The 26,306-nt window shown below is 39.5% G+C and overlaps 1 protein-coding gene across 1 annotated transcript in view; it reads left to right on the forward strand.

Annotated features, from left to right (window-relative positions):
- naaladl2 (N-acetylated alpha-linked acidic dipeptidase like 2) overlaps nucleotides 1-26,306 on the forward strand; it is a 431,375-nt gene that overhangs the window by 355,586 nt on the left and 49,483 nt on the right. The window contains exon 11 of the mRNA XM_079845128.1: nucleotides 8,019-8,114. Coding sequence (XP_079701254.1) covers nucleotides 8,019-8,114 — 96 coding nt within the window. The remainder of the gene's footprint in view (nucleotides 1-8,018; nucleotides 8,115-26,306) is intronic.

A 26,306-nucleotide genomic window follows, 5' to 3' on the forward strand; every position in this document is an offset into this window, starting at 1 on the left:
ATGTACGCCCTGCCGTTCAAACGTGATGTTGTCCTAAGAGGTTTGGTCGGCAGGGTGGGAGCCCTCAGTGTCGATGGCCGCCCAGAGGCGAGATAGTTCGCAAATGTCTCGTCCACGGGCGGCAACAACACATATCCAGCCTCAGCCAGTCCCTCGACATCAGCGAAGTTAGCTCGCTGATGCCGATGGATGCGGGCTGAATAAGGCTTCTTCCATCCCTTCGAGATCTGTTGATGGAGATCTGGAAGAAATGGAAGACTCCCGGGAGCTGGGCCGTCATGAGCGGAGAGAAACCGGTCATCCAAACGATTTGGACGCACGACCTCTCTCCTCGCGCGCTGCCACGGCAGCTGCAGTCTACCTGCAGCACGCTCCATGACCTCCACCAGCTCCCCGTACATGGAACAGGATGGATGTGAGGTTTCAGCCTCAGCTGACTCACCAACCTCTTCATCCATCCTTTGCTCTGTCGGAAGAGCCGCAGACGAGGAGGAGGAGCTCCAAATCCCGCTCCTCCTCCGATGTCTGCCCCTCGCGATCTGGATCGTCATCTGCGAGCACCACACCAGTCTCCAGACGACGAGCCAGATCCATCTGGGAACCCCAGGACTTCAGACGCCGCTCAGCCTCAGCTCGAGCGGGGCCGTCCCCAGATGCTGAACTCTCTCCCCTCGAGAAGAGAGCCAGACGAGAGTGGAGCGTCTTCAGGGGAAAACGCTCGCAGTTTGCACAGGAAGCTCCCTTGAGAACTTCCCGTGCATGCTCCTCACCCAGACAGTAAACACAGAGTGTGTGTGTATCCTCAGGTGTAAGATACCTGGTACACGGGTCCACACATCTGCGGAAGTGGCGTTGCTTCTGAGCACACTTCATTCTCTCGATTGTAACTTTCTTGACGCTTTACGTGAAATCGGCAAACAGTCCCTTCAGACGTTTAGATACTGTCATGTTGGCAAGGCGCCCTTTTATACTTCCTGGTTGCACCTTGATGACGTCATAGGCTGTCGCCGGTCAATAGGATTGACGTTTTGTAATTGTGATTTCAGGCACCTGTCACGCTGGAGGCGTTCCCAGTAGCGTCAGCTGACGCAGCGCGAGTTCCCTTTCGAAAGGGAACTATTTCTGTTCATTAGGTTGGTGAGAGTGGTGGGATATACAGTGGCATGAAAAAGTATGTGAACCGCTTGCAGAATCTGTGAAAATGGGAATAATTTTAACTAAATAAGAGTGATCATACAAAATGCATGTTATTTTTTATTTAGTACTGTCCTGAATAAGATATTTTACATAAAAATGTTTACATATATTCCACAAGACAAAAAAAATAGCTGAATTTATTAACCCTTAAAGAGTTTCTGTATCTTGGAGGATACAGACATTTAACAGGCTGTAGGGGGAAGGGCCATGGGGGGATGGGCATTATGTGGTTGCAGTTGATGAGAAACACTAATGGGAGGATGGGTCATGTAATCAGGGTCATGTGACTTTATGCCAACATTCCAAACATTTGTATCAAAATCCAAAATGGCAGCATACGTGGAAAAAGACACTGGCCATGAGGTAAGTGTTTTTATATTTTCACAATTATGATATTTTAGAGTGATTTTGTTTTAGAAAATAGTTTTTTAAGGATAGTTGTACATGTTCTTGTGCATATTTTTAAAATAATCGTCTCACAACTTTGATTATCAGCCATTGAATGTCTGTATCCTGGGGGATACATTGCCCATATAAGGGTATTTAACAGGGCTGATCACTCACAGATATTCTTATGTTTTGAGGCCTAAATGTTAGTAAATGAGTGGAGGGAAGAGGGAAGGAACCCCCCTTCCCAATACTTTATTTCACACACACACACGCACACACACGCGCGAACACACACACATACACACGCACACACACGCGCGCACACACACATACACACACACACACACACACACACACACACACACACACACACACACACACACACACACACACACACACACACACACACACACACACACACACACACACACACACACACTCAGACACAAATGTATACCCTGCATAGGCATCTTGGGAGAAAAAGTTCAGTTTTTTTCCAATTTTTCTAATGTTGCATGGATAACATGAAAAAATTTAGCTAAATAATTGTTCATTCAATGTTTTAAAAGTTTTCATATGAACTATAATAAAAAAAGAATACATGTTACAATGTAACCCTAAATGGGCAATGTATCCTGGGAGATACAGACTGTAACTTTGAAAATAAAGGTCATATTTTGGAAAAAATGTATGAACTGTGTCATTTTAGTCCAGATACATACAAAAATAGCAATTAATCATTTTTCCATCAAATTTATTTATGCTTGCCCCTTTAAGGGTTAAAATAACCCTGATAAAAAGTTTATGAACCATTGATTCTCAGTGCTGTGTCGTTCCCTGGATGATCCACGGCTGTTTTTTTGTTTTGTGATGGTTGTTCATGAGTCCCTTGTTTGTCCTGAGCAGTTAAACTGCCCAATATTCTTCAGAAAAATCCTCCAGGTCCTGCACATTCTTCAGTTTTCCAGCCTCTTTTTCATATTTGAACCCTCTCCAGCAATGACTGTATGATTTTAAGATCCATCTTTTCACACTGAGGACAATTGAGGGACTCAAACACAACTACTAAAAAAGGTTCAAACATTCTCTGATGCTCCAGAAGGAAACACAATGCATTTAGAGCCGGGGGGTGAAAACCTTTGAACAGGATGAAGATGTCCAATTTTTTCTTATTTTGTTTAAATATATATTTTTTTCATTTAGTACTGCCCTTCAGAAGCAACAGAAGATACTTGCATGTTTCCCGGAAGACAATTTAAGTACAATTTACAGTCCCTCCAGAAAAATGCGATTATCGAATTCAATGCATAATCAGCCAAAGTCTGCATATTTATGCGGGGGCCGCATTTTTTCAAATACGCCGCACTTTCTCCGCATAAATTGCAGATTTCTGGCCGCAAAATATGCGGGCTTGCATGATTTCATAATCCCTGCATTTTTGTTGCTAATAAAGTCACATATATCTTAGCAGAAAGTTGAAAAATGTTGCGTTTACTTCACACAAGGGCAGCCATTTCCCCCTATTGCCATGGGAACGTTATGAAGTGACGTAATTATGCGACGTGAACATCATCGAAAAGCTGCAAACCCTGCCAGTGTTAGAGGCTACGCAGATATACGCTGAATTCGTAAATCGCCCCCTATATCCTCAAATAGGGCATTATTTGAAGGGGCAGCCATTTGTAGTGGTGTCTGAAACCATAGTGGACGTTATCGAGTGCACTCATTCAATCCCACGACATTGCACCGCAATAATGAGTGTTCAACCAATGTACACACAGCAGCTGTCCGACTTCATGCACTCGTTTTCATTCACTCCTTCAAGTGAACTGTATCAGTGGACTGATGTAGGGAGTAGTGATTGAGGTTTTAGGGGGCGATTTCGGATTCAGCCCCTGTTTTGATTTTCACTGTGGACTGTTGTAGTTTCATTCAGGAGTTTATGCAACTTTAAAGTTGTAAGATTGCACTTTTTTGTTACCAATGGGTTAAATCATACTAGTTTCAACAACCTTACGTAAGTATATTAGTAGTATGTACATTTACGTTACAGTAAGAGATTGCACTTTGTGCATTGGAAGCACTTATTTTAACAGATGTCTGTTTTGTATAGCCTAGTCTGTAAAATAGGAAGCACACATTTTAAAAAATACATATTTTATTTATTAATTTTTACAGAAGTTGTAGCATATTCCTTTTGTAAAGCTACAGAACTTGTTTGACTCATCAATGTTTTGTAAGTTTGAGCCATGTGTTTATTAAGGTCTGAAATAAAACAAAATGAGAACTTAAATATTCCCAGCACTTTCTGTGATGTAGTGCTTGCTTATCACAGGAAGTAATAAGAAATGACTCTTTACATTAAGGTAGTACCCTAATGAGAACAGGGTGTTGGGGGAATCCCTTTTTTCTCTTTTTCATCTAACCACAGTTTTTGCAAGTTCCCGCAATTTCACTGCATAAAATTACATAAATATCCCGCATAATCCATTGCATTTTTTAAGAAAACGTGCCGCATAATCAAGGATTTTTGCGCGCAACAATCACAAAAAAAAGCCGCATTTTTCTGGAAGGACTGAATTTACCTTGATTTTCAAATTCAATAGGTTTTCACCCCCCGGCTCTTAATGCATTGTGTTTCCTTCTGGAGCATCAGTGAATGTTTGAACCTTTTTTAGGGACAAACAAGGGACTCATGAACAACCATCACAAAACAAAAAAACAGCCGTGGATCATACAGGGAACGACACACAGCACTGAGAATCAGTGGTTCATAAACTTTTTATCAGGGTTATTTTAATAAATTCAGCTATTTTTTTTGTCTTGTGGACTATGTAAAAAAAAAAAGTAAAATATCTTATTCAGGACAGTACTAAATAATAAATAACATGCATTTTGCATGATCCCTTTAATTTAGTTAAATTTTCTGCAAGCGGTTCACATACTTTTTCATGCCACTGTACAGTAGATGAAAAGCTCACCCCAAACCAACTTACTGGAGATGTTGCCACACAATCGCCAAAGTAATAACCCCTGGCGAGGGTACCATGCTTCAAAACAGCAGGGTCCGCTCTCAAGTGAGATGAAAAGCTGTGTGGGAAGACAGGCTCTGGGTGTAACAGGCTCTAATCTTCAATGTGAATCAGTCTTTGTTGCGCCTCTCTGTGCAGCCACTACAAAGAGAAAGACACAAACATCGACTATCAACTTGATGATGCCTCATGACATTCTCACTTTTGGCTTGCATGTGTTTCTCTTTTTTTCCTGTTGGCCTTCAAACCATTCTCAGCCACAATTTGTTGTATACAACAGAGGGTAATCAAAACCTTCAGTAAACTGTGTGTGTATGTGTGTGTGTAAACCCTGAACCACACACATAATGTCCCAACAAAATTGGCAATATCCGAATTCCTTGTCCCTATGGGGAATTTTTTTTGGTCCACATTACACAGTGTCTACACTGGACATGAGTGGTGCGATGCAACAATAGAACCCTTTATAATCAGTGATGTTACGACACGAAAAACCGATAGTAAACTGATGCACCGTTCTATTCATTGTGTAGTTTAAGCACTCCCAATACTATTCATAGGAAGCATGAATGGATTTGCAACGGTCGGTTTGTCGCGTCCAATGGAGACGGCCTCTAGCTGTTGCAGCGCGATGCAATGTGTCAACGGTCGCGTCCGGTCTAGACACGGTGTTAGGAAAACAGCTTATAAATCTTACTGAGTTATTTATTTATTAGTTTTTTTGAAAATGTGAAAAAGCAGAACGTTTTTGGTAATGGGTAGGTTTAGACGACAGAAAGCACATCTTGTTTTCTTTATTTTACAATAGCACAATGTAAGTAAAGTCTTCGCAATTTTGAACGATGTCCCACTCTTATTATCTTTATGACCAATTTTAGGTTTCCTCTGTTCGATCACGCCAACACCTCACACACACACACACACAACATATTCCAGGATTGCAAACTTGACATCGCAGCCTGTTTATTATCAACATAAAATTGTCAACCTAACATATAAAAAGTTACACAGCTCAGTTTAAATAGTCAGTAGTACAATTCGTGCCATTCAGGGTGAGCATCCCCGCTGTGGAGTTTCCAAGCACATTTTTGCGCATGAAAGAGGATGATTTTTTCCGTCAATATTGGGACGCGAGTGATCCCAATGCTGGTTACTTTCAATTTCTCATTAAATGATAACATTTTTGGCTTATTTAGCCTACTTAATTTTTTTTCATTCTTGTTCTGTTCTGTTTTGAAAACCGATAAATTTAAAGGATTTGTTGTGGAGTGAGGGAAACTAAAGTAGCCTATAGCTGTGTTTGTAGTGTTTATAATGTTTGTAGTACATTATAACATTTCACTTTATTTATTTCTGAATGCATTAAAATGCATTATATATAATATATGTATTTGTAGTGTATTTTTAAGTATGCAGCAAACGATTAATTGGTTAAAAGTCTTATTGTTGGTTAACAGTTAACCAGTTAATTAGCGTCCCATATATTGCTAGATCAAATTAGTGTAGAATTAACTTTGCTGTGAACGCATCAAGGATCAAAAGTGGTTGGGCAGAAAAGTGCTGAGCTGAATTTGTGCCATCTAGTGGGTTAATGGAGAATACAGTCAAATGGCCCATTGTATACTTGGCTTGACTTGTTTGAATTTAAATGGCTGTAGGCCTATCTATGGGTCGCAACAACAACAATAAAAAAAAAGAAAAAAGAGTATCGCTTTTAAAAAGTTTGAAAACCGAGATGTGATGAATCACGCTTCTCTGTCTGGCAATCTGATGGAAGAGTCTGGGTTTGGTGGTTGTCAGGAGAACAGTTCTTGTCTGACTGCATTGTGCCTAGTGTAAAGTTTGGTGGAGGGGGGATTATGGTGTGGGGTTGTTTTTCAGGAGTTGGGCTTGCCCCTTAGTTCCAGTGAAAGGAAGTCTTAATGCTTAAGCATACCAAGACATTTTGTACAATTTCATGCTCCCAACTTTGGGGGAAGAGTTTGGGGATAGCCTCTTCCTGTTCCAACATGACTGTGCACCAGTGCACAAAGCAAGGTCCATAAAGACATGGGCGTCCCAAAACTTGTGGCAATGTAGTGTATGTTGGGAGCAAAGCCTGATTAATCTGAGTGAATAACTCTTGAGGAATTTTAGTGATCATGCCTGTTTTAAATATCTCTTGAGAAGAGCAATACGTTTCATCTTTAAAAGTTAACTTTAAAAGTAAGAAAATATTGGCAGAGTGCGTAGATAAAGGCAATTGCTGTCTGTCAGATCTTTAGCATAAGAGGTGCGATTTTGTCTGCATATATTTTTAAAAAATTCAATTCCAGAGCCATCAGGCCCAGGGGCCTTCCCAATAGGAAAGCCTATGATTGCATCAGGTATTTTTTGAATAGTCATTTCAGATTTCAATGCTTCCTGATCAGCTTTACTCAGTTTTGGAAGGGGAGGCTGATTGAAGGAAGACAGAAATTGCTGCAGGCTGAGTATAGAGCTTGGATTCAAACAGGCCTTCATAAAATTGTCTTTAACAGTCATTGATATCCTTGGGATTTAGTATTTTGCCTTCCTATTACTTACTTTTATGACTTAATCTGCTAGCATCTGTTTTTTTCCCACAGCTCAAAGTGTTTTTTTCTTAACTTAATTAGAATAGATCTTATTTTATTCATATTTGAGTGTCATTCTTTCACTTACTCAGGGTTGCTTTATCCCTGTATATTTTCATTACCTACAGGGATACAGCGACTCACAGTATCCTATGTGACTACACTAATTAAGCAAAGGGTAAACAATAATAACAATAAACATAATAAGCTAGTTCCTCCTGACTAGTTTCTACAATTGGAGCACTCATTAATTTCCTATGGCCAGTCAATTTTGACTGCGAACATCCGAAGCGTGACTTTTTTATGACCACTTAGAATCAGCAAATGAGGTCCAGTCTTTTTTGTTGTTGGTGTTTGTTTGGTCAGATTGCATATCTTAAAAAAAAAAACGTCACAAAGTTTTGAACCTCTCAGAGTGAGGAAATAATTTCAATTAAAAAAATGTAAATGGTCAAAAATGACCAAAAAGCTTTCAATCATTTCACATGAAATAAAATCATCAGCCAATTGTTATCCAGCCAACAAATGGTCAGTGCTATTTGAAAGCTTAGATTTTCAGTGCTAAAAAGTTACTGTAACCTTCAAACAACAAGGATGCTGCACAACATCACCTGTGCGTTTTACAATCATCCCTGTTAGACAGAAAACTTGACTTTAAAAGACATGTTCAAGGATCTACTACTCAAATACTTCTATTTCAGATGTGTATTGTGACAGTTAAGCCTACCTATGTTGACAACCTTGTATGGGTGTATGTTTTAATTTTTGATTCTTCATGTTTTTTCTCTCCTTTTTTTAAACCTAGAGAGCATTTTTTCTCTCTGAGGCCTTTTTCCCTCCCGAGTCTTCATTAAGAGAGACCTTGGATCCAGCCTTCAAACTCCATGAGACTATTGCCAAGGTAAGACTATTCTTTTCCTTTCACTACAAAAGTTCAGTTTGTTTGTTGATTGCAGGCTGGTTTATCAGGGATTGCAGTTTTGTATGCCTATAATTTTTATTAGGATTTCGTTTTGAATGGAAGAATTTCTTGCTCAACTTTCAAGTGTTAATTGCACAGCTACACAAATCATAACTCAAGAGACAAATGCAGCGAGAAAACAAATACTTCAAAAGTCATATTTTATGGTTATTAGCAGCTTGTTTATGCTTTTTTTTTTTGGTTTACGCAGATAAACTTTTTCTTCCTTATCTTCTCTGCCTTAATTCCTTTAAGATGTGAATTTTTAACCTGAACTTTCTGTTCTCCAATCTGTATTATCTCCATAAATGTCTGCATTTTGATGTCTAAATGCAGGGTTAAAAGTATGAAATTGTTTAATTATTTTAAACGTTTCTTTGTGATATTTTGTGTGCACTGCACAAAATGTCACTTATCAAAAGTAATGTACACCGATTAGGCATAACATTATGTCCTAATATTGTGTTGGTCCCCCTTTTGCTGCCAAAACAGCCTTGCAACCGCACCATGGTTCATTTTAATCGAACCAAACATGCCAAGTGTGATCCTTAGTCAACATGAATCCTGATTTGCCAGCTGTTGCTTCCATAATGTGATTAATTTAGGTGTAAATTAGGTTGTTTAAAAATTTGGGAATTGATTGGATCACAAAAAAATGGGCATAGCATACTAGAATGAATCCAGACTTTTGCTCATAGCTATTTGGCTAATGGTTAATGTTATCCAGTAACTCATGCAGTCTAAAGCAACAAACAAGTCACTTGTTGCACAAAAAGAGGAAGTGAAGATAATGAAGTAAAAAAACTGATCTATGCACTGATCAATTATTCACAGTAAGATGAGGAATGTTTATGAAGAAAGAGTCCATTTTGATTTTTGTGTTGACGTGTTACTTTTTTGTCCATTCGCAAAGTCTTGCTTATTGGAGAGCTCGTCCAATCATCATATCGAGAATTGGGTCTTCCAGACAGGATAAAAATACAGTGACCCGGTGTCCAGCGATCTCCTGGGTCACGTTATGAAACCCCTGCAGTGTTTCAATCCACAGAACCTGATTGCTTAGCTTCTGACAGCCTGTTCCCCACCCCGGCAGTCTGTAGAGGAACAGCACGCATGCTTAGATTCAACAACAAACCCTGTGAAAATGTTATGAAATATAGATGAAACAGGCTGGAGATTTTATAAACAATTTTTTTCTCTCTCTCTCTGCCAGTTATGGCCGCAGCATTAACGGCAGAAAGAAATATGAGCCTCATTAAAGTTCCTCATCACAGTCAAGGAGATATTGTTCTGCACCATGAATTATTCAGGCCGCTTGAAGACACACTGGCAATGACACAAAGAGTTGTGGGACAACAGTGCATGCTACAATAGATGAAAGGCTCTCAAAGTGTCTGTTCATTGTCTTGTCTCCTTCAACTACACATTCAAAACAGTATACTGTATACATTAGATTAGATATGGCAAATAAATAGATACAGTAAATATTTAGTGTGGTTTTGAATTCAGCGAGCAGATTTGGAAGTGTCAAAATATCATATTTCTCAGAACAATGGGCAGAAAGGTTGGGAAACTTCCCTGAATAACAAAACAAGATAGAGAGGGTAAGATTTCAGGCTGCGAAAAGCATTCAAAGACGCACACACACACACACACACACACTGGTGTCAGAAAAACAGTAACACTGTACAATAAAGTTCATTTTCGTTCACATTTTGTTTGCATTTTCATTCGTTTACATTTGTTTAAGTATCATGAACTAGCAAACAAACAAAATATATATTTTACAGACTGTTACCCAGATTAATAAATCCTCTAAAAAATATTGTTCTTTGTTATTTCTATCATGACAACTCTCGGAAGAGTTTAATGGATATGACAATGTAATGCTGGGTTCAGACATGATATCAATCCGATTTTGGCACAATCTGTTTGACTTAGGGCGTAGTGATGATTCATAAACAACAACGGGTGTCTGGACGCAATAATCAGTCGTTTTATCTCATTTAGTGTCATAGTGGACGAGAACCGACGGCATTTCTGCGACGCTTCACAACTTCACAACAGAAAAACTAGCATGTTTAATATTTTTTCAGTCCTCCAAGACAAGTTCCGTCACATCTGTGATGTTGACCAATAGAAGCACAGAAGCACTTCTTTACACTGCTTTCAAACATGGCAAAACGGAGAGAGACGATGGTATTGGTCCTCCTAGGTGGAATTATACACTGGAGGACAGTAGGGCTGCACGATTTTTTAGGCACAGATTGTCAGTGAAGCATGGCTCTGTGATCAGTAGTTAGTGCTGCTCCATCTGAAAGCCACAGGGCGCTCTTGCGCAAAAACTCCAAATATGCCCTGCACAAAAGTACAAAAATGCACGTTAAATGTCAACTGTTAAAATCATTGGCTACAGATGCAACAGGAACCAGTCAGCATATGCCATGTAGTTAACAATGTGATTGTCAGCAGGTTGCGTTAAGAACCTATCAGTCTGCAGCATCTAGAGTTTCATGACAGAACTTGGTATTTCATGTAAGCTATTGCAATAAATGAATTGGAGAATTCCATGTTCAATACAAGCTCTTGGGGCATAATGTTTCTTTACTACAAACATTAACTTCCACTTTTCCTTCAAATAAACAAAAATCTACTTTTAATGAATTTGAAATCAACACTCGCTCAATAAGAAGTGCTCTAGAACATCATGACTCAAGACATCATGCGCGTCACAACGTAGCATTCTGAGTCAATTCATTGATTTGTTGATTCATTCAATGTGATTCTGACAATTTAACTCAAACTGTACATTAAAAAATGTAATTTGTAAATGTATGCACTGATTTGTTGATACAATGAAGTATTCTTTGGTGAATACATGATTGTCCATAATTCATAATTATGTGATGTATGTTATGGAGCGTAAAAATTTGATTTACTCTTTCAACGTGCAGAACTTTCACACACAGTCACCTAATCCTCTAGAGGACATCTTGTATAAATATGCCCTACTTTCCAAACAGTACGAGTTCTTAGTCACATTGGTCCTGTAATGATGCCGTAAGGGTTGCCGTTTTCTGCCTGCCATAAGCGTGGCATGACTCTAAAGCCAATATTAATGAATGCTAATGCCTCTTGAGATTTTCCTTAATATAACGTGACCTGTAGTCACCTGCCGGCCATTCCCAAGTTGGCATTCCAGTGAAATAACAGCTACGGACATTGTTAGTTTGGTGATCCAGATTTCATACGAAAACTAAACTCAAAGTAGCCCCCCGATGCCAGCTTAAATCGGTGGAGGCAGACGTGAATTGATGGGGTGTGAGAGCTGGGTACCGGCGCTGTCTGATAGTCTCCAGCTGCAGTACAAGCATACTTGAAATCCCCAGGTCCCTCTGTAAGGCCAGTGCTGTTGTATCTGAGGTGTCACGCTTCTCTACGCCTCTAGGTCCCGTAGGACCTCGGGCCCGGGCCGAACTCTCTTTTTCTGCAGGCTGAGGAGCCTTGGGAGTTCGTTCCGCGAAGCTTATCACATCCTCTGCTCATTTTTCAACCCCACCTTTACCACAGCTGGGCTGGGTTGACGGGGAGGACAGAGGGGCCGAGTAGTACAGAGTGTGTTTGAGTCAGTTCCACTCAGCTTGGCACGGAAGCCTGGCATCGATCATTTGAGCCACAGGTATGCATACACTCCATCACCCTCACAGGGCCCACATGCAGCATACCAACTCTCTAGGGCTCAGAGCCTCTGTGATGACTACCTAGAGTACTGCTTTAAAGATCTACATCTAAAGTCGCTCATTCCCTTAATAGGATAGTTTGCCCTCCTTTTAGAATTTCAGCTCCATTTGCAATATTGTAGCACTATGAATAGTTTGCCTTGGTCGCCTTTTCCTACTTTGTTATACAAGACAATGCCAAGTCTGGCTATGCAAGTTCTAAAAATGTTACCCTGTAAAAAGAAATGTATGTATATATACTGTGTGCATGCGATACAAATGCAGGAGTAAAAAACTATTCATTGGTTAACACTATTGTAATTTATATTACAATATACGTTGGAAAAAGTACAAATCGTCCCCTTGGAATTATAAGGTTCTATCTGCGTTCTGAGCAGTTTTGAGATATTGAGCTTCAAAGTTTTTGCATTACATATAGGAAAATGTATATGGGGAACAAGTTTCTTTCAAACATGAAAATAACAGGGACCCTAAATGTATTCTAAATATACAATATCAAAATCCTCTCAAAATTGTAAATGGGGATTTTTGGAATGGGTCAAATGCAGATAGAACCTTCTAATTCTAAAAAAACACTTTTCGCTTAGAATTATAAGGTTATATCTGCCAAACCATTATTTGAACATTAAATATAAAAAATAATGTTGTAACAATGTCTCAACATGTGTTGGAATGTAAAATTGTATCCTTTCTTATGACATTTATTTCATATTTTTAGCACTTCCATGTATTTAGGACATTTCAAATTAAGCTAGGCAGGTCTAAATATTTTGTCCAGTGCAGATGTAAATTTTTGGTACCAATTTGGTGGGTAATTAAACACATTATTGCAGAAATTGTTCATCTTTCTTTTGTTTAGACAGAAAGCAGCTACTGTAATACATCTGAGCAGGATTTTATTCCACCTAAAATGGGCCAGGTAAAATGTCTTTCTCTCTAGATATCAGTATGGCTGAAATAACATGCTAACGTTTATTGTTGTAATTAAGACCCCATCAATTAAAATTTTTACTATTTGACCTTTAAGGCTTAATATTGTAAAAATTAAGACATTTTAAGACTTTAAAAACTGCAAGAAAACAGACATGCTTCAGCAAATTAATTCATAAAGTTTAATAATCATTGAAAAATGATTCACTGACTATATGTGATGCCTGGAATTCGGGCTGCTGTCCTTGACAAGATCGTCAATAAAATTGTCGATCTTGAGGTTTCTTAAAAACTTTGCATTGTGTGCCATAATCCTCACAGATATTGTGTGTCTGCGATCTTTCCTGTCAAGGAAAAAGCCGGCGACACAACCTATAAAGTTGATCCTGATTGGTCCTCTTCTGTGCATTCGAAGTGCTGATTGGCTCACGCAGATAGAACCTTATAGAGCCAAGTCAGAGTTCGACTTTGTAGATAGAACCTTTTTGTTTTTCAATAAAAATTCCCAAAATGTACACAACTTTAAAAAAAAACATCACATAATGTAAATAAGTTGTCACAGAATAAGAATATGTGAATAACTCAATTTTGACAAAAACGTCAGATAGAACCTTATAATTCCAAGGGGACGAAATGGTAAAATGGTTCAAAATACTACATCTGATTATATTTTAATTAAATAGTTTCTTATTTACACTGCTGCTAAAAAGTTTAGGGTCAGTAAGTTCCATCACAAGAATTAATTACATTTTAAAATATATTACAATAGAGAACTGTTATTTTAAAATGTAATTTTATTTCGCAATATTTTTTTTTAAAACAAATGCAGCTGTGTTGAGCATAAGAGGCTTCATTAATTATTTAAAAATGTTACTGTCCCCAAACTTTTTATGTTCATTAGGGGAGTTTATTTTTTGTTTATTATTAATGTTTAATAAATTTTTTTAGTGACTTGTGTTGCCCTGATAGTGTTTTGTGTTTGTGTGTATGACCCTGTCCCTTAGTCCAGTGGTTTTCAAACTTGAGACTTAAAAATGGGTCGCCAGGATGATTTAAAAAAAAAAATGGAGTTACATTAAAAATAACAAAATTTGTTTCATAAAATCAGTCTATATGCCTATATGAAAGGAATAAATATGTGAAATATATTTGACTTAAATAATTAACAGATTAAAAAAAGAATGAAAGAAAAACGTGCGGCTGTGCTGCTGAGTTTGGTTCATTTTTGTGAGGCACGGCGCTCCTCAAACAAGTTCACTAAAAGGAAACTCGGATGACAGAAAGCACATCTTGTTTTCTTTATTTTACAATAGCACAATGTAAGTAAACATATTGCAATTTTGAACGATGTCCTACTCTTATTATCTGCATGACCAAAATGACAGAGTATTTCATGTTTCCTCTGCTCGTTCATGCCAGTGCCTCACATGCACACACAACATATTCCAGCATTGCAAACTTGACATCACAGCCTGTTCATTATCAACATTAAATAGTCAACCTAACATATAAAAAGTTACACAGCTCAGTTTAAATAGTCAGTTGTAATTTGTGCCACAGCGTTACTTAATAAACAAAACAACTTGATTTGAGCAACAGAAAACAGAAAATAACACATACATGGGAGTGCACATACATACAATGCAGACAGTTCAAGAGGGAGCGCGCAGCTTTTAAAGGGGCCACACCATATTCCTACTCATTACAATTTGTTGTGGAGTGAGGGGAACTAAAATAACCTATAGCTATGTTTGTAGTGTTTATAATGTTTGTAGTAAATTATAACATTTTGCTTTATTATTTCTGAATGCAATCAAAAGCAACTTATACGTGACTTCCCTTGTTTGTTTGTTTTTATTAGTGCAGAATCAACAATGCATCAATGCATCAATAGTCAAAAGTGGCTGTGTGGAAAAGTGCTGAGCTGAATGTCAAATTGCCAATTGTATATAAGTATTCTTATGCTTCGCTTGACTTGTTTGAATGTAAATGGTTGTAGGCCTATAGTATATGGGTCAACAAAAAAAGAGGGTCGCTCTTAAAAAAGTTTGAAAACCACTGCCTTAGTCTATACTAACTGAAACTACTATTTTCCTGATTGGATGGTTCAGTGAAATTTGACTTACCACATGCATGCCACATACTTTAGCTGATATGCTCACACATGTGTGCAGTGCATGAATGGGTAACATCTGATTCTTTGACAGTTCAGTATTCATCTCACCTGGATAACAATTGTGTTAAATGCAACCGTCTCAAGGGAAGTTTTCCAGAATAGAACTTTGAGTATGATGCCCAGCGGAGCGTTCACTAATGGAAATGGGATTGCAGATGTACGTGTAAGAAAAGTGCCTCTGTTCTAAGCAGAACTTACAAGAGAGATGGACTCATGCCACCCAGAGATTCTTTCAAAATTAACCTGCCATGTGTCGCTTGCCCTGGGAATCAGCCATCCAGAAACGGCGGAGGAGTAAGAAGCATGAGAGAACACGAGCTGCGAGTGAGAGGAAGCTGTGAGGTTGAGAGCAGCTGCTGGTGTGATTGAACGTCCCAGGACAGCCATTGTTATGTGTCAGAAGGAAACAGTGGCGGCGGTGAAGACTGAAGGCTTGGTATTGTACTCTGACAGCCTGAGTGACACTAGCCGGGCAGGGGAAGAAGGGTGAACGAAAGATTCTGCCAGCTTTGCTTACATGGCACCTGGAAGGGGCAGGAATCTTCTGATGGACTCCGCAGGGAACGTCTACCTGAGAAGCATCTCAATTTACATTTCCTGCCCTTGAATCAACTCATCTGTTAAAGGGCGTCCAGAGATCCCCATCCAGAGACCTTCAGACGAACGAGTTATGAATGAGTATGGGTGTTTAATTTTAGAATGACTTTTGGATCGCATTGTTCCGAGTCCATCAGCACTAATGCGGTGGCACGGGATCATCAGCTGTCTATTGTCGGAATTCACCCTCATTTCAGTTCTTAATGTTTTAGCCTTTTAATTGCTTAAATGGACCATCTGCTCTATGCAGTTTTATTAATATGAATTCACCATTTGGAGGATAAAGTATCACAGAAGAATTGCCAGAGATTTTTTTTTTTTCTAATATAACGTCTGAAATGATAAGATAGCACTAATTTCCCAGAAATTACTGGCTTTGACGTATCTTATAGAATTAGACTTGAAAAAGATTTTGAATTAAACTTCAATTAAGCCGTACTATTGAGAATTCTGGGATTTTAAAACACTAGATCTACAAAGAGGGAAAAGATCTGGAAGGAAAAAGTGGAATTAGCTGGTCTTAAAGGGATAGTTCACTGAAAAATCAGATTCTGTCGTCATTTACTCACTTGGGTCCAATGTGAGGGTTTTGGACCCCATTGACTCACAATATGAACAAAAACAGTTGAAGCATGTATCAAAATATCATCTTTTGTGAGATTTTCATGTTTAAACGCCTATCTTGTGAATACAGAGAGAGATTTTAATCTGGTTCTTTAGAAAAGAGCACTATAAATTGATGAATTACATATGGAAAGTCTGCAGCATGGAAGTGGAAGTGGATTTGGAAGTGATTTAATCATAAAAGACAACGTGCCAACTTGAGTCCACTGCCCTGAGCCTCAGCTTTGCCGTCCCTGTATAGCTGCACTCACTTTGTGTGTAACAGATGTGGCTTTTGTCCGCTGGGATGATAGAAAGGGAGTGAGAGACTGAGAGAATGTGAAAAGATGAGGCAATGAGGTAATGGAAAGATTCCCAAAACTGCTTAACACCTCAGTCGGCCATGCTGAGGTTTTCATAAAGTATCTGCTGCTTTGGACTGGGCTTTTATTATGTACTACAGGAGAGACAAATAATAAATGGGATCGCTAATATCTTAATCGAAATTTAAGCAATTTTTTTCTGAAAATAGTAGCTTGACAGACTTAGTCACAATTATGTAAAATAACTTAAATGTGTGCCCCATGGCAGAAAGTAGGTTATAGCAGCTTCCTCTACTATGATCATTTTGGCCCTGTAAAGTTTTAGAAGACAAAATGATCTAATAATATCTAAGTATTGAAAGTTCCCACCACAGTTTTATCTCCACAGTTTCATTAAAATGGTACTATTAAGAAAAAAAAAAATATATATATATATATAAAATGGCAGACTGTTTGTCCCATTACAGTTTTTCTCCATTGGTTTGGCTCATTTCTTGAAACAGAAATTACATTCTCAAAACAACATGGACAAATCTCCAAACCACTTGGCAATTGTTCACAACAGAATAGCATTTCTCATCCATTTCATCAAATTGCAAATGTCTATGTACATGTCTCAATGTCTCAGTACATCTTTGCAAATGATTAAGTACAGGTAGCCTACATTTAGCACAGTTTGCAAGTGATTAGATCTTTTTGATCTAAACTGATTGTTAGATTCTCAGTCTAATGGTCGTTCGCTCCAAAACGTATCAGCGTCATTTCATTGTATAAGTCATCACATGCACAATAGTCTGTTCAATTGTCAAAATTAGTCAAGAACATAATACCATGAATACCATATATGAATCCCTTGAAACATTTGCTAAATGTATTACAGCAATTGACAGTCAGGTGAAACTAGACTAATGAAGGAGGACTTTCACACATCTCAGATGACCAATCAAACAGTATGTTTACAGGTGCTGTCCATGACTGTGAATGCTGCCAAACATACATGTAAAGAGCTTGACCATGCAGGACCAGTACAATTTCTGAACATGGAGGCACCTGGCCAAGTAAATGAACAAGGGCAACTGCCTGCTCGAGGAAGAGGAAGAGAGGGGAAGAGAGGGGTGGGAAGGGGTAGAGAGGGGTAGAAAGGGGAAGAGAGGGGTAGATAGGGGTAGAGAGAGGAAGGGGAAGAGAGGGGTAGAGAGGGGAAGGGGTAGAGAGGGGAAGAGAGGGGAAGGGGAAGAGAGGGGTAGAGAGGGGAAGGGGTAGAGAGGGGAAGAGAGGGGAAGGGGAAGAGAGGGGTAGAGAGGGGAAGGGGAAGAGAGGGGTAGAGAGGGGAAGGGGAAGAGAGGGGTAGAGAGGGGAAGGGGTAGAGAGGGGAAGGGGAAGAGAGGGGTAGAGAGGGGAAGGGGAAGAAAGGGGTAGAGGGGGGAAGGGGAAGAGAGGGGTAGAGAGGGGAAGAGAGGGGTAGAGAGGGGAAGGGGTAGAGAGGGGAAGGGGAAGAGAGGGGTAGAGAGGGGAAGGGGAAGAGAGGGGTAGAGAGGGGAAGGGGAAGAGAGGGGTAGAGAGGGGAAGGGGAAGAGAGGGGAAGGGGTAGAGAGGGGAAGGGGAAGAGAGGGGAAGGGGTAGAGAGGGGTAGAGAGGGGTAGAGAGGGGAAGAGAGGGGAAGGGGAAGAGAGGGGTAGAGAGGGGAAGAGAGGGGTAGAGAGGGGAAGGGGTAGAGAGGGGAAGAGAGGGGAAGGGGAAGAGAGGGGTAGAGAGGGGAAGGGGTAGAGAGGGGAAGAGAGGGGAAGGGGAAGAGAGGGGTAGAGAGGGGAAGAGAGGGGTAGAGAGGGGAAGGGGTAGAGAGGGGAAGAGAGGGGAAGGGGAAGAGAGGGGAAGAGAGGGGAAGGGGAAGAGAGGGGTAGAGAGGGGAAGAGAGGGGTAGAGAGGGGAAGAGAGGGGTAGAGAGGGGAAGGGGTAGAGAGGGGAAGAGGGGAAGGGGAAGAGAGGGGTAGAGAGAGGAAGGGGAAGAGAGGGGTAGAGAGGGGAAGAGAGGGGAAGGGGAAGAGAGGGGAAGGGGAAGAGAGGGGTAGAGAGGGGAAGAGAGGGGAAGGGGAAGAGAGGGGTAGAGAGGGGAAGGGGAAGAGAGGGGAAGGGGAAGAGAGGGGTAGAGAGGGGTAGAGAGGGGAAGGGAAAGAGAGGGGTAGAGAGGGGAAGGGGTAGAGAGGGGAAGGGGAAGAGAGGGGTAGAGAGGGGAAGAGAGGGGAAGGGGAAGAGAGGGGTAGAGAGGGGAAGAGAGGGGAAGGGGAAGAGAGGGGTAGAGGGGGGAAGGGGAAGAGAGGGGTAGAGAGGGGAAGAGAGGGGTAGAGAGGGGAAGGGGAAGAGAGGGGTAGAGAGGGGAAGAGAGGGGAAGGGGAAGAGAGGGGTAGAGAGGGGTAGAGAGGGGAAGGGGAAGAGAGGGGTAGAGAGGGGAAGGGGAAGAGAGGGGTAGAGAGGGGAAGAGTGGGGAAGGGGAAGAGAGGGGTAGAGAGGGGAAGGGGAAGAGAGGGGAAGGGGAAGAGAGGGGTAGGAAGAGGTATACCTGGAGTAGGATGTGGCCAAAGAAGACGGGGACCAAATTTATCAGATGCGATTCTACTGAGTACCCATGGGTTGACATTGAGAGAGACTGGACAGAGAATTCAGCCCAACCTCAGCAGATATAAAAAAAAAAAAACCTTTGAAAATGCATGAATGAATCTAATTATTTTATAAATGTGGAGAGAAATACATATTTTCATCAATATGCAGTACTGGTCTTGTGTGTACTGTTTGGTCAATATATTCATATACTTTACTCTAACAATATCTCTGAAAAAAAAATCAAACCCAGATTATATCATTAGAAAAGTAGAAATTTTACAATATTACAAGTGTTTACAGTAAGATTGAGAACAGCAGCGTGTGGATGGCCAGGAGGGTGAGGACGGTAATTTTCATTGTTTTTTTGTGTGTTATATTACAGTATATTATGCTGTATACATTTTCTTTTTACTCTGATGTATGGAAGTTACTTCATGTGTGTGAATGATAATGGTTACATTTTCCTTGGCAGTATGAGTGAAATGTGTGATGTCAAACCTTGGAGGCTACTCTTACCCTAAAATCCTATTTCTTTTTTTTTCAGTTTTATACACAATTGTATTCTGTTAGCTAGACAAAAATGAAGGACTGGGCTAAGACTGAAAGGTGGACATGAGGGATATTTCAATGGTCCTGTGCCATAGTGACAAAACATCTAAACATTTTGACTTGCAGTGCTTACACAATGCCAAAGGGACAAAGCATTTTGGGGGCACTGACTGTTTAAATTAGAAGGAAATTTAGTTTTGACACATGAGTGAACTGTTTTGGGAGAGGTATGAGCTTTTGCAGGTGAACCATGGTGTTGTGCCGAACCATCCACGTTATTTTGGCAAAAGCACCAAGAGTGTTGAGAATGTCCGGTCTGTTTCAAGAAATGAGCCAAAGCAATGAGAAGGATCTTTGCCATTTTCATGGCACTGACTATTTATATGGGAAAGGAATTTAGTTCTGAAGCATGAGTGAACAGTTTTGGAAGAGATATTAGCTTTTGCAAGTGAGTTATAGTGTTGTGCTGAACTGTAAGACTGTTTTGCCAAATGATCTTACAATTTTGAGAATGTAATTTCTGTTTCAAGAAATGAGCCAAACCAATGGAGAAAAACTGTAAGACTAATTTTCAAGCATTTTATATGTCATAATTTGACACAAGTACAGCTTGACTGGAAATTTAGTACAACAATTCTGCCCACAAGTGACATTTATTTTTTGTGTGTGTATGTGGTCCAGGTATTCCTACGTTGTGGGGACCAAAAGGACATTGTGGGGACAACATTTTGGTCCCTATGAGAAAAACAGCTTATAAATCATGCTAAATTATGTTTCTAAATTAAATATTTTAGTTTTAATAAAAAAAAATCTAGCCCTGGAAGCAGAGATGAGAGAATTTTTAGGTAAATTGCTCCTTTACTAAAAACTCTTATGTCTCTTAATCTGAAAGAGCCACGTCTGAACAATACAAGTTTCTTCTGGGTTGCCATTTAGATTCTTGTATGACGCAAATATGCAATGTATTAATTTGAAATTCCCTTCTGGTTGTTAAACAACACCCAGTTGCTGCCACCAACTATCTCAGTAAACATACTGTAGACTACAGCGGTCTCTTGTGTAGACAGGCACAAAGCGGGATACTTTACGTCTTTTACTCAGGTGCTCTGGCTACTGTTAATACGGGACAGCTGCTCTCCTGGACCACGTTTGCTGTCATTAATTGTTTTTTTCAGTCAGAGAGACTCTGAATAATTAGACACATTAAGGAATTTCACACTTCACTGTGCTTTTCCTTCTTTTGTACAAATAAATTGTTGACCTGCAAACGAACTGGATGTGTTAAACATTCTTTCATAAATCTAAATGATTTCTTCTTTGGATGTTTTTTAAAGAGCAAATTACTGGACTTTCCAAATGTTCATCTTTTGTTTACCTTTCACTTTTGACTGTATTGAAATGAATGTTTTACAGTAGATAGTCTAGACCAATTGGAGGAATCTGCATTTTCGAGTCACCCAGTGGATAAGAACTGCAGATATTTCCACTTTATCTCCTCAATCGAGGTGCGTTATTGGTTCCCTCCACCTCCTCTGCACCCCAAAACTGGCAGCATATCAGGAAGAGTTTATTGCCGCCTAATACATAATATGACTAGATGTCAAGGAGTAATTTTCCCAGTTACTCCTGGATTTAAACTCTGTGTTTGGATGGCGCTCTTCCAGAGATACTCTTTTATCACCTGCTAACACAATTGCCGTTTTATTGTATGAGAGCTGACGCAATTGTCATTTGACACGCATTTTAACAGGGGAGTAATTTGTCCATGGAGCGAAGGCTGTCCGAGTGTCTCTGCTTCACATTTGCTGGTTCGTCCCAAGCGTGGTGAGGACTCTTAGCTCATCCATCACTGCTGCTGATTAAAAAGCCCTCTGTACTTTTGAGGCCTTTTGGCTGAAAGGTTGAAAACTTAAAATCAAGAAGGCACAACTTCTGGGAGCCTGCCTGACATTTTCTAAGGACAAATTTGCCCATCCTTTGAGCATGTTATTGCCTTTGCTCCCATTTCACCTTATTTCCTTCGTCAGACAGATAGATAGATAGATAGATAGATAGATAGATAGATAGATAGATAGATAGATAGATAGATAGATAGATAGATAGATAGATAGATAGATAGATAGATAGATAGATAGATAGATAGATAGATAGATAGATAGATAGATAGATAGATAGATAGATAGATAGATAGATAGATAGATAGATAGAAAAAGGTTGGAAAAAGCTTGAAATAAATAACTGCATAAATGTGCACACCGCTGAACTAATACTTAGTTGAAGCACCCTTTAATTTTATTAGAGCACTCAGTCTGTTTGGATAGGACAGGAGTCTAGTAGCTTGGCACATCTTGACTTATCTTCCAGATCTGTGAAATTGTGAGGACATCTCCTGTGCGTGGCCCTCTTAAGGTCCCCGACATATTTTCTATAGGATACAGGTCTGGGTTCTGCAGCCATTCCAAAACATTTTTTTCTTTGCAGTCTTTTGTTGATTTAGATTTTTGTTTTGGATCATTGACATGTTAAAAGGTGAAAGTTATCTTCATTTTCAGCTTTGCCAGAAGGTTCTGTTCCAAAATCGACTGGTACTTGGAGCTAATCATGCCCAGCCACTCCCCCATACATACGAAGATGGAGGCACACATCCACTCATTCAGGTTTATGCTGAGGAGCTGAGACGGGGTCTAGGCCATTCAGCGGGGTGTTTCAGGGTTGTGGCAGTACTGTAGCGTCCTCTTTTGGAAAGTACTCCTGTTGGCCAGTGGCCAGAAGCCAGAAACATGTGAGGATGCAGGGCTGCTTCAATGGACATTTGTAGGGTTTAGAGGCAGCCTGAGGGACGGGCTGTGTTGCCTTCCTGCGGTAGGCTCAACGTTGTTGCTTCTGGCTGCGCCACTGGTCGCGACCACAGTGTCAACACAGAAATGTTCTCTCAAGGACATTAGGGTATGAACCATCCACAAACGCTGTCTCAGCATGCTCTTGGCCCACAGCAATCATGGTCATCAGATGAGGACAGGAAATTACCATATCCAGAAACACACTGACGCTTCTTTAAAAAGATCTTTAATTTGCTCTTTTTGGGAAACTGCTCTTTATGCTGAAGAGCCTAGGGGGAATTGCTGCAATTATTTGTGCAATATGCCAGCAAAACACCACTGAATGTGCTGTAGACTAACAGCAAGAGGGCTTTCTTGTTGTAAAGGCAACTGGAAGAGCGTTCATTTAGGAGAACCACCACTCGGCTACAAAGCAAAAAGTGGATGCGTGGCTGGGCATGCAAATTCCACTCGCCAATTGCATTGGCCATTTTTCTAAAACTCAGAGATGATTGGGGCTCCCAAGTGAGACCCCATTTCTGAATGAGAGTTAGTGAACTGACTGAAAGATAGGGAAATAACTTTTTTTGTAGCCTTAGTAGAGATGCTTCATAAGCTCATTGTGGCCCATGGCTCTTGCAGTAGCATTTATTAATTTAATATATATATATATTATAAAAATAGATTATAAAAGCTCTAAATAGAATACATTATATACTAGTTATATCTTTTATTATACTACTTGTATAAGTAACATAAGGAACATTTTATCATAAACAGAAAAATATATATATAAAAGAAGGAAAAATTAAATCAATACCGACAGTGCTGGCAAACAGTTCTGGCTTGAGGGACCTTAACAATTGTCAGCATAGTAATTGTATTGCTGTTGACAAGCAAGTTCAGTTTCAATGCTGTTTACAAGTAGAAACTCAGGAAACCTCACTTGACCTTCATACTGAGTAGTTCTGGTTTCAAATGTCATTTTTAACTTTTTTTGGCTTTGTTTCAAATGGAACCACATAGCATTGCATCTTGTATTTTGTCAGGTCTACTAATATATTTTTTTTCATCCTGTATAAATAATTTCTGAGCACAGAAGTCCTTTGAAGCAAGCGATCGCTTCTATTTTCTTTCAAACTAAAACTTTTTTTTTTTGTCTTTTTCTGCTGTCCTTTTTTTCTTTGCTAGTCTTTTTGGAAATGCACCCTGAAGTGTTTTTTGAAAGTCCCACAAATGGCAATTAAGCGCATATGATATGCATCTATAATGAAGCAAAATGGCACATAATTTGAAGTTGTTAGAAAACAAATGCAAATCTAAAATGCAGTCATGGGTGTATGTTATCCCTGTACTCCGTAGGGAGAGTGGTTTCTCACTGTCTTTACAGCTTTGAGGCATGCACAATTTCTGAGAACGTCAGTAATTAAAAATTAACACATCATAACACACCAAGCCAGCCAATCTGTGCCTTTGTAACATAGATTCTTTTTGGTATCACCTTTAACATTTTTCCCTATAGTGAAACTCCATCAGTGTACTATGCATATGTTACCTCATGTTGTTTCCAAGTCCAGGGCTGCATTTCCCAAAAGCATCGTAAGCCTAAATTGATCGTAAAAACGATCGTACGAGTGATCTTAATATTAAGGTCTGTTTCCCAAAAGCATCGTAACTTAAGTAGCACTTGAAAATTATCGTAGATCTACGAGTGCTCTGGAGTAATCGTAAAGCTCTAAGTGTATCGTAAGAAGACAGAGTTATGAGGTCACCTACAGGACAACCGGCAGATTACACCTTTAACTTTATTCAAGTGCATTGTGATAATACTATAAGGTTTTGATTGTACTTTATTGTACACTTTTTTTATTTATTTTTTTATTTTAATATTCTCATTATTATCAATGTTGATTAAAAAAATTACAGTTCTGCTGCTTAATATTTTTGTGGAAACTGACTTTATGATCACTGGATTTTTTTTTTTTTTATGAGGGCAGGTAACAAACAAAAAAAATTATAAATACACATCTGAATTAAATGAGGATATTTATTTCGTCTTTTTGAAAGGTATCTTTTCTTGGGTTTTTTTGTTCAGCCATTTTGTCAGTGCCTCAGCCTGTAGGTAGTTGCTTTATATAGACGTGTTTTGATTGCTAATCCACATCAGATGACAATTATTAGGTGAAACGTTCAGAGGAAACGATTCCATATAAGGTTATATTTCAGCACTTCGCAAATGGACAGCGACTCTTAAGTAGCACTTAGAGCGCGTTCTCGCGCGTTCATGTTAAGTACATTTTTGGGAAACGCACGTGGAATTGCTGCGAGTGATCGTAACTTCGCTCGTAGAACATGCTCTTTAGAGCTAAGATACATCGTCATTGGGAAACCCGGTCCAGGTCAAGTCGTTTTCCCCCTCGGGGTAGTTTTTGTTTGTCTAGTTTTATTATATTATTATCATTAACCCATTCATCTGCATTATTGAGTCCTCGCTCCTTTCATCTCCCGCAACCCTGACAATAAGTGCAGTCAATCGATTAAAAAAATATTATTTAGTCGCACATTGTTTCTGTAATTAAACATCAGGGCCCGAATTCATAAAGATTCTAAGAGTCCTCTCAGAAAACTTCTAATTTAGCTTAAAAACTTTTACGTAGGAGTCTTAGCTTAAGAGCTATTCGGGACCAATCTGAGAGCAACTCTGAGCAAGGAAAATACAAAAACTTTTATCGTAGTGAAGAGGCGGGGCTAACCCCGTTGCTACGTATGACACAGTCCTTTGAAGACTGTGATTGGTTGGTTGTCCAAAAAGGGGAAAAAAGGAGCGCTTTTAAGTATAGGGTCTATTCTAAGACTTCACTTTGAAACTAGATTAAAAAGTTTGTTGAGACACACTTTAAGTTGGCTTGGAAAAGCCGGACCAGAAAGTTTGAAAAGTTTGAAATAGTTTGATAAGTTTAAAGTATGAAATAGTTTGATAAGTTTAAAGTTTAAAATAGTTTGTAAAGTTTGAAATAGTTTGAGTTTTAGTTAGTAGATAGATAGATAGATAGATAGATAGATAGATAGATAGATAGATAGATAGATAGATAGATAGATAGATAGATAGATAGATAGATAGATAGATAGATAGATAGATAGATAGATAGATAGATAGATAGATAGATAGATAGATAGATAGACCACAGTTTACCATGATTTACCATGTTCTAGCATGATTTACCACAGTTAACCCCGTTCTAGTATGATTTACCAGTTTACCCCGTTCTAGTATGATTTACCACAGTTCACCCCATTCTAGTATGATTTACCACAGTTCACCCCATTCTAGTATGATTTACCACAGTTTACCCCATTCTAGTATGATTTACCACAGTTTACCCCGTTCTAGTATGATTTACCACAGTTTACCCCGTTCTAGTATGATTTACCAGTTTACCCCGTTCTAGTATGATTTACCACAGTTCACCCCATTCTAGTATGATTTACCACAGTTTACCCCGTTCTAGTATGATTTACCACAGTTCACCCCATTCTAGTATGATTTACCACAGTTCACCCCATTCTAGTATGATTTACCACAGTTTACCCCGTTCTAGTATGATTTACCACAGTTTACCCCGTTCTAGTATGATTTACCACAGTTCACCCCATTCTAGTATGATTTACCCCATTCTAGTATGATTTACCACAGTTTACCCCGTTCTAACATGATTTACCCCGTTCTAGTATGATTTACCACAGTTTACCCCGTTCTAGTATGATTTACCACAGTTTACCCCGTTCTAGTATGATTT

The sequence above is a fragment of the Gobio gobio genome, assembly GCF_949357685.1.
Source record: "Gobio gobio genome assembly, chromosome: 19".
In the NCBI taxonomy this organism is placed as follows: Eukaryota; Metazoa; Chordata; class Actinopteri; order Cypriniformes; family Gobionidae; genus Gobio; species Gobio gobio.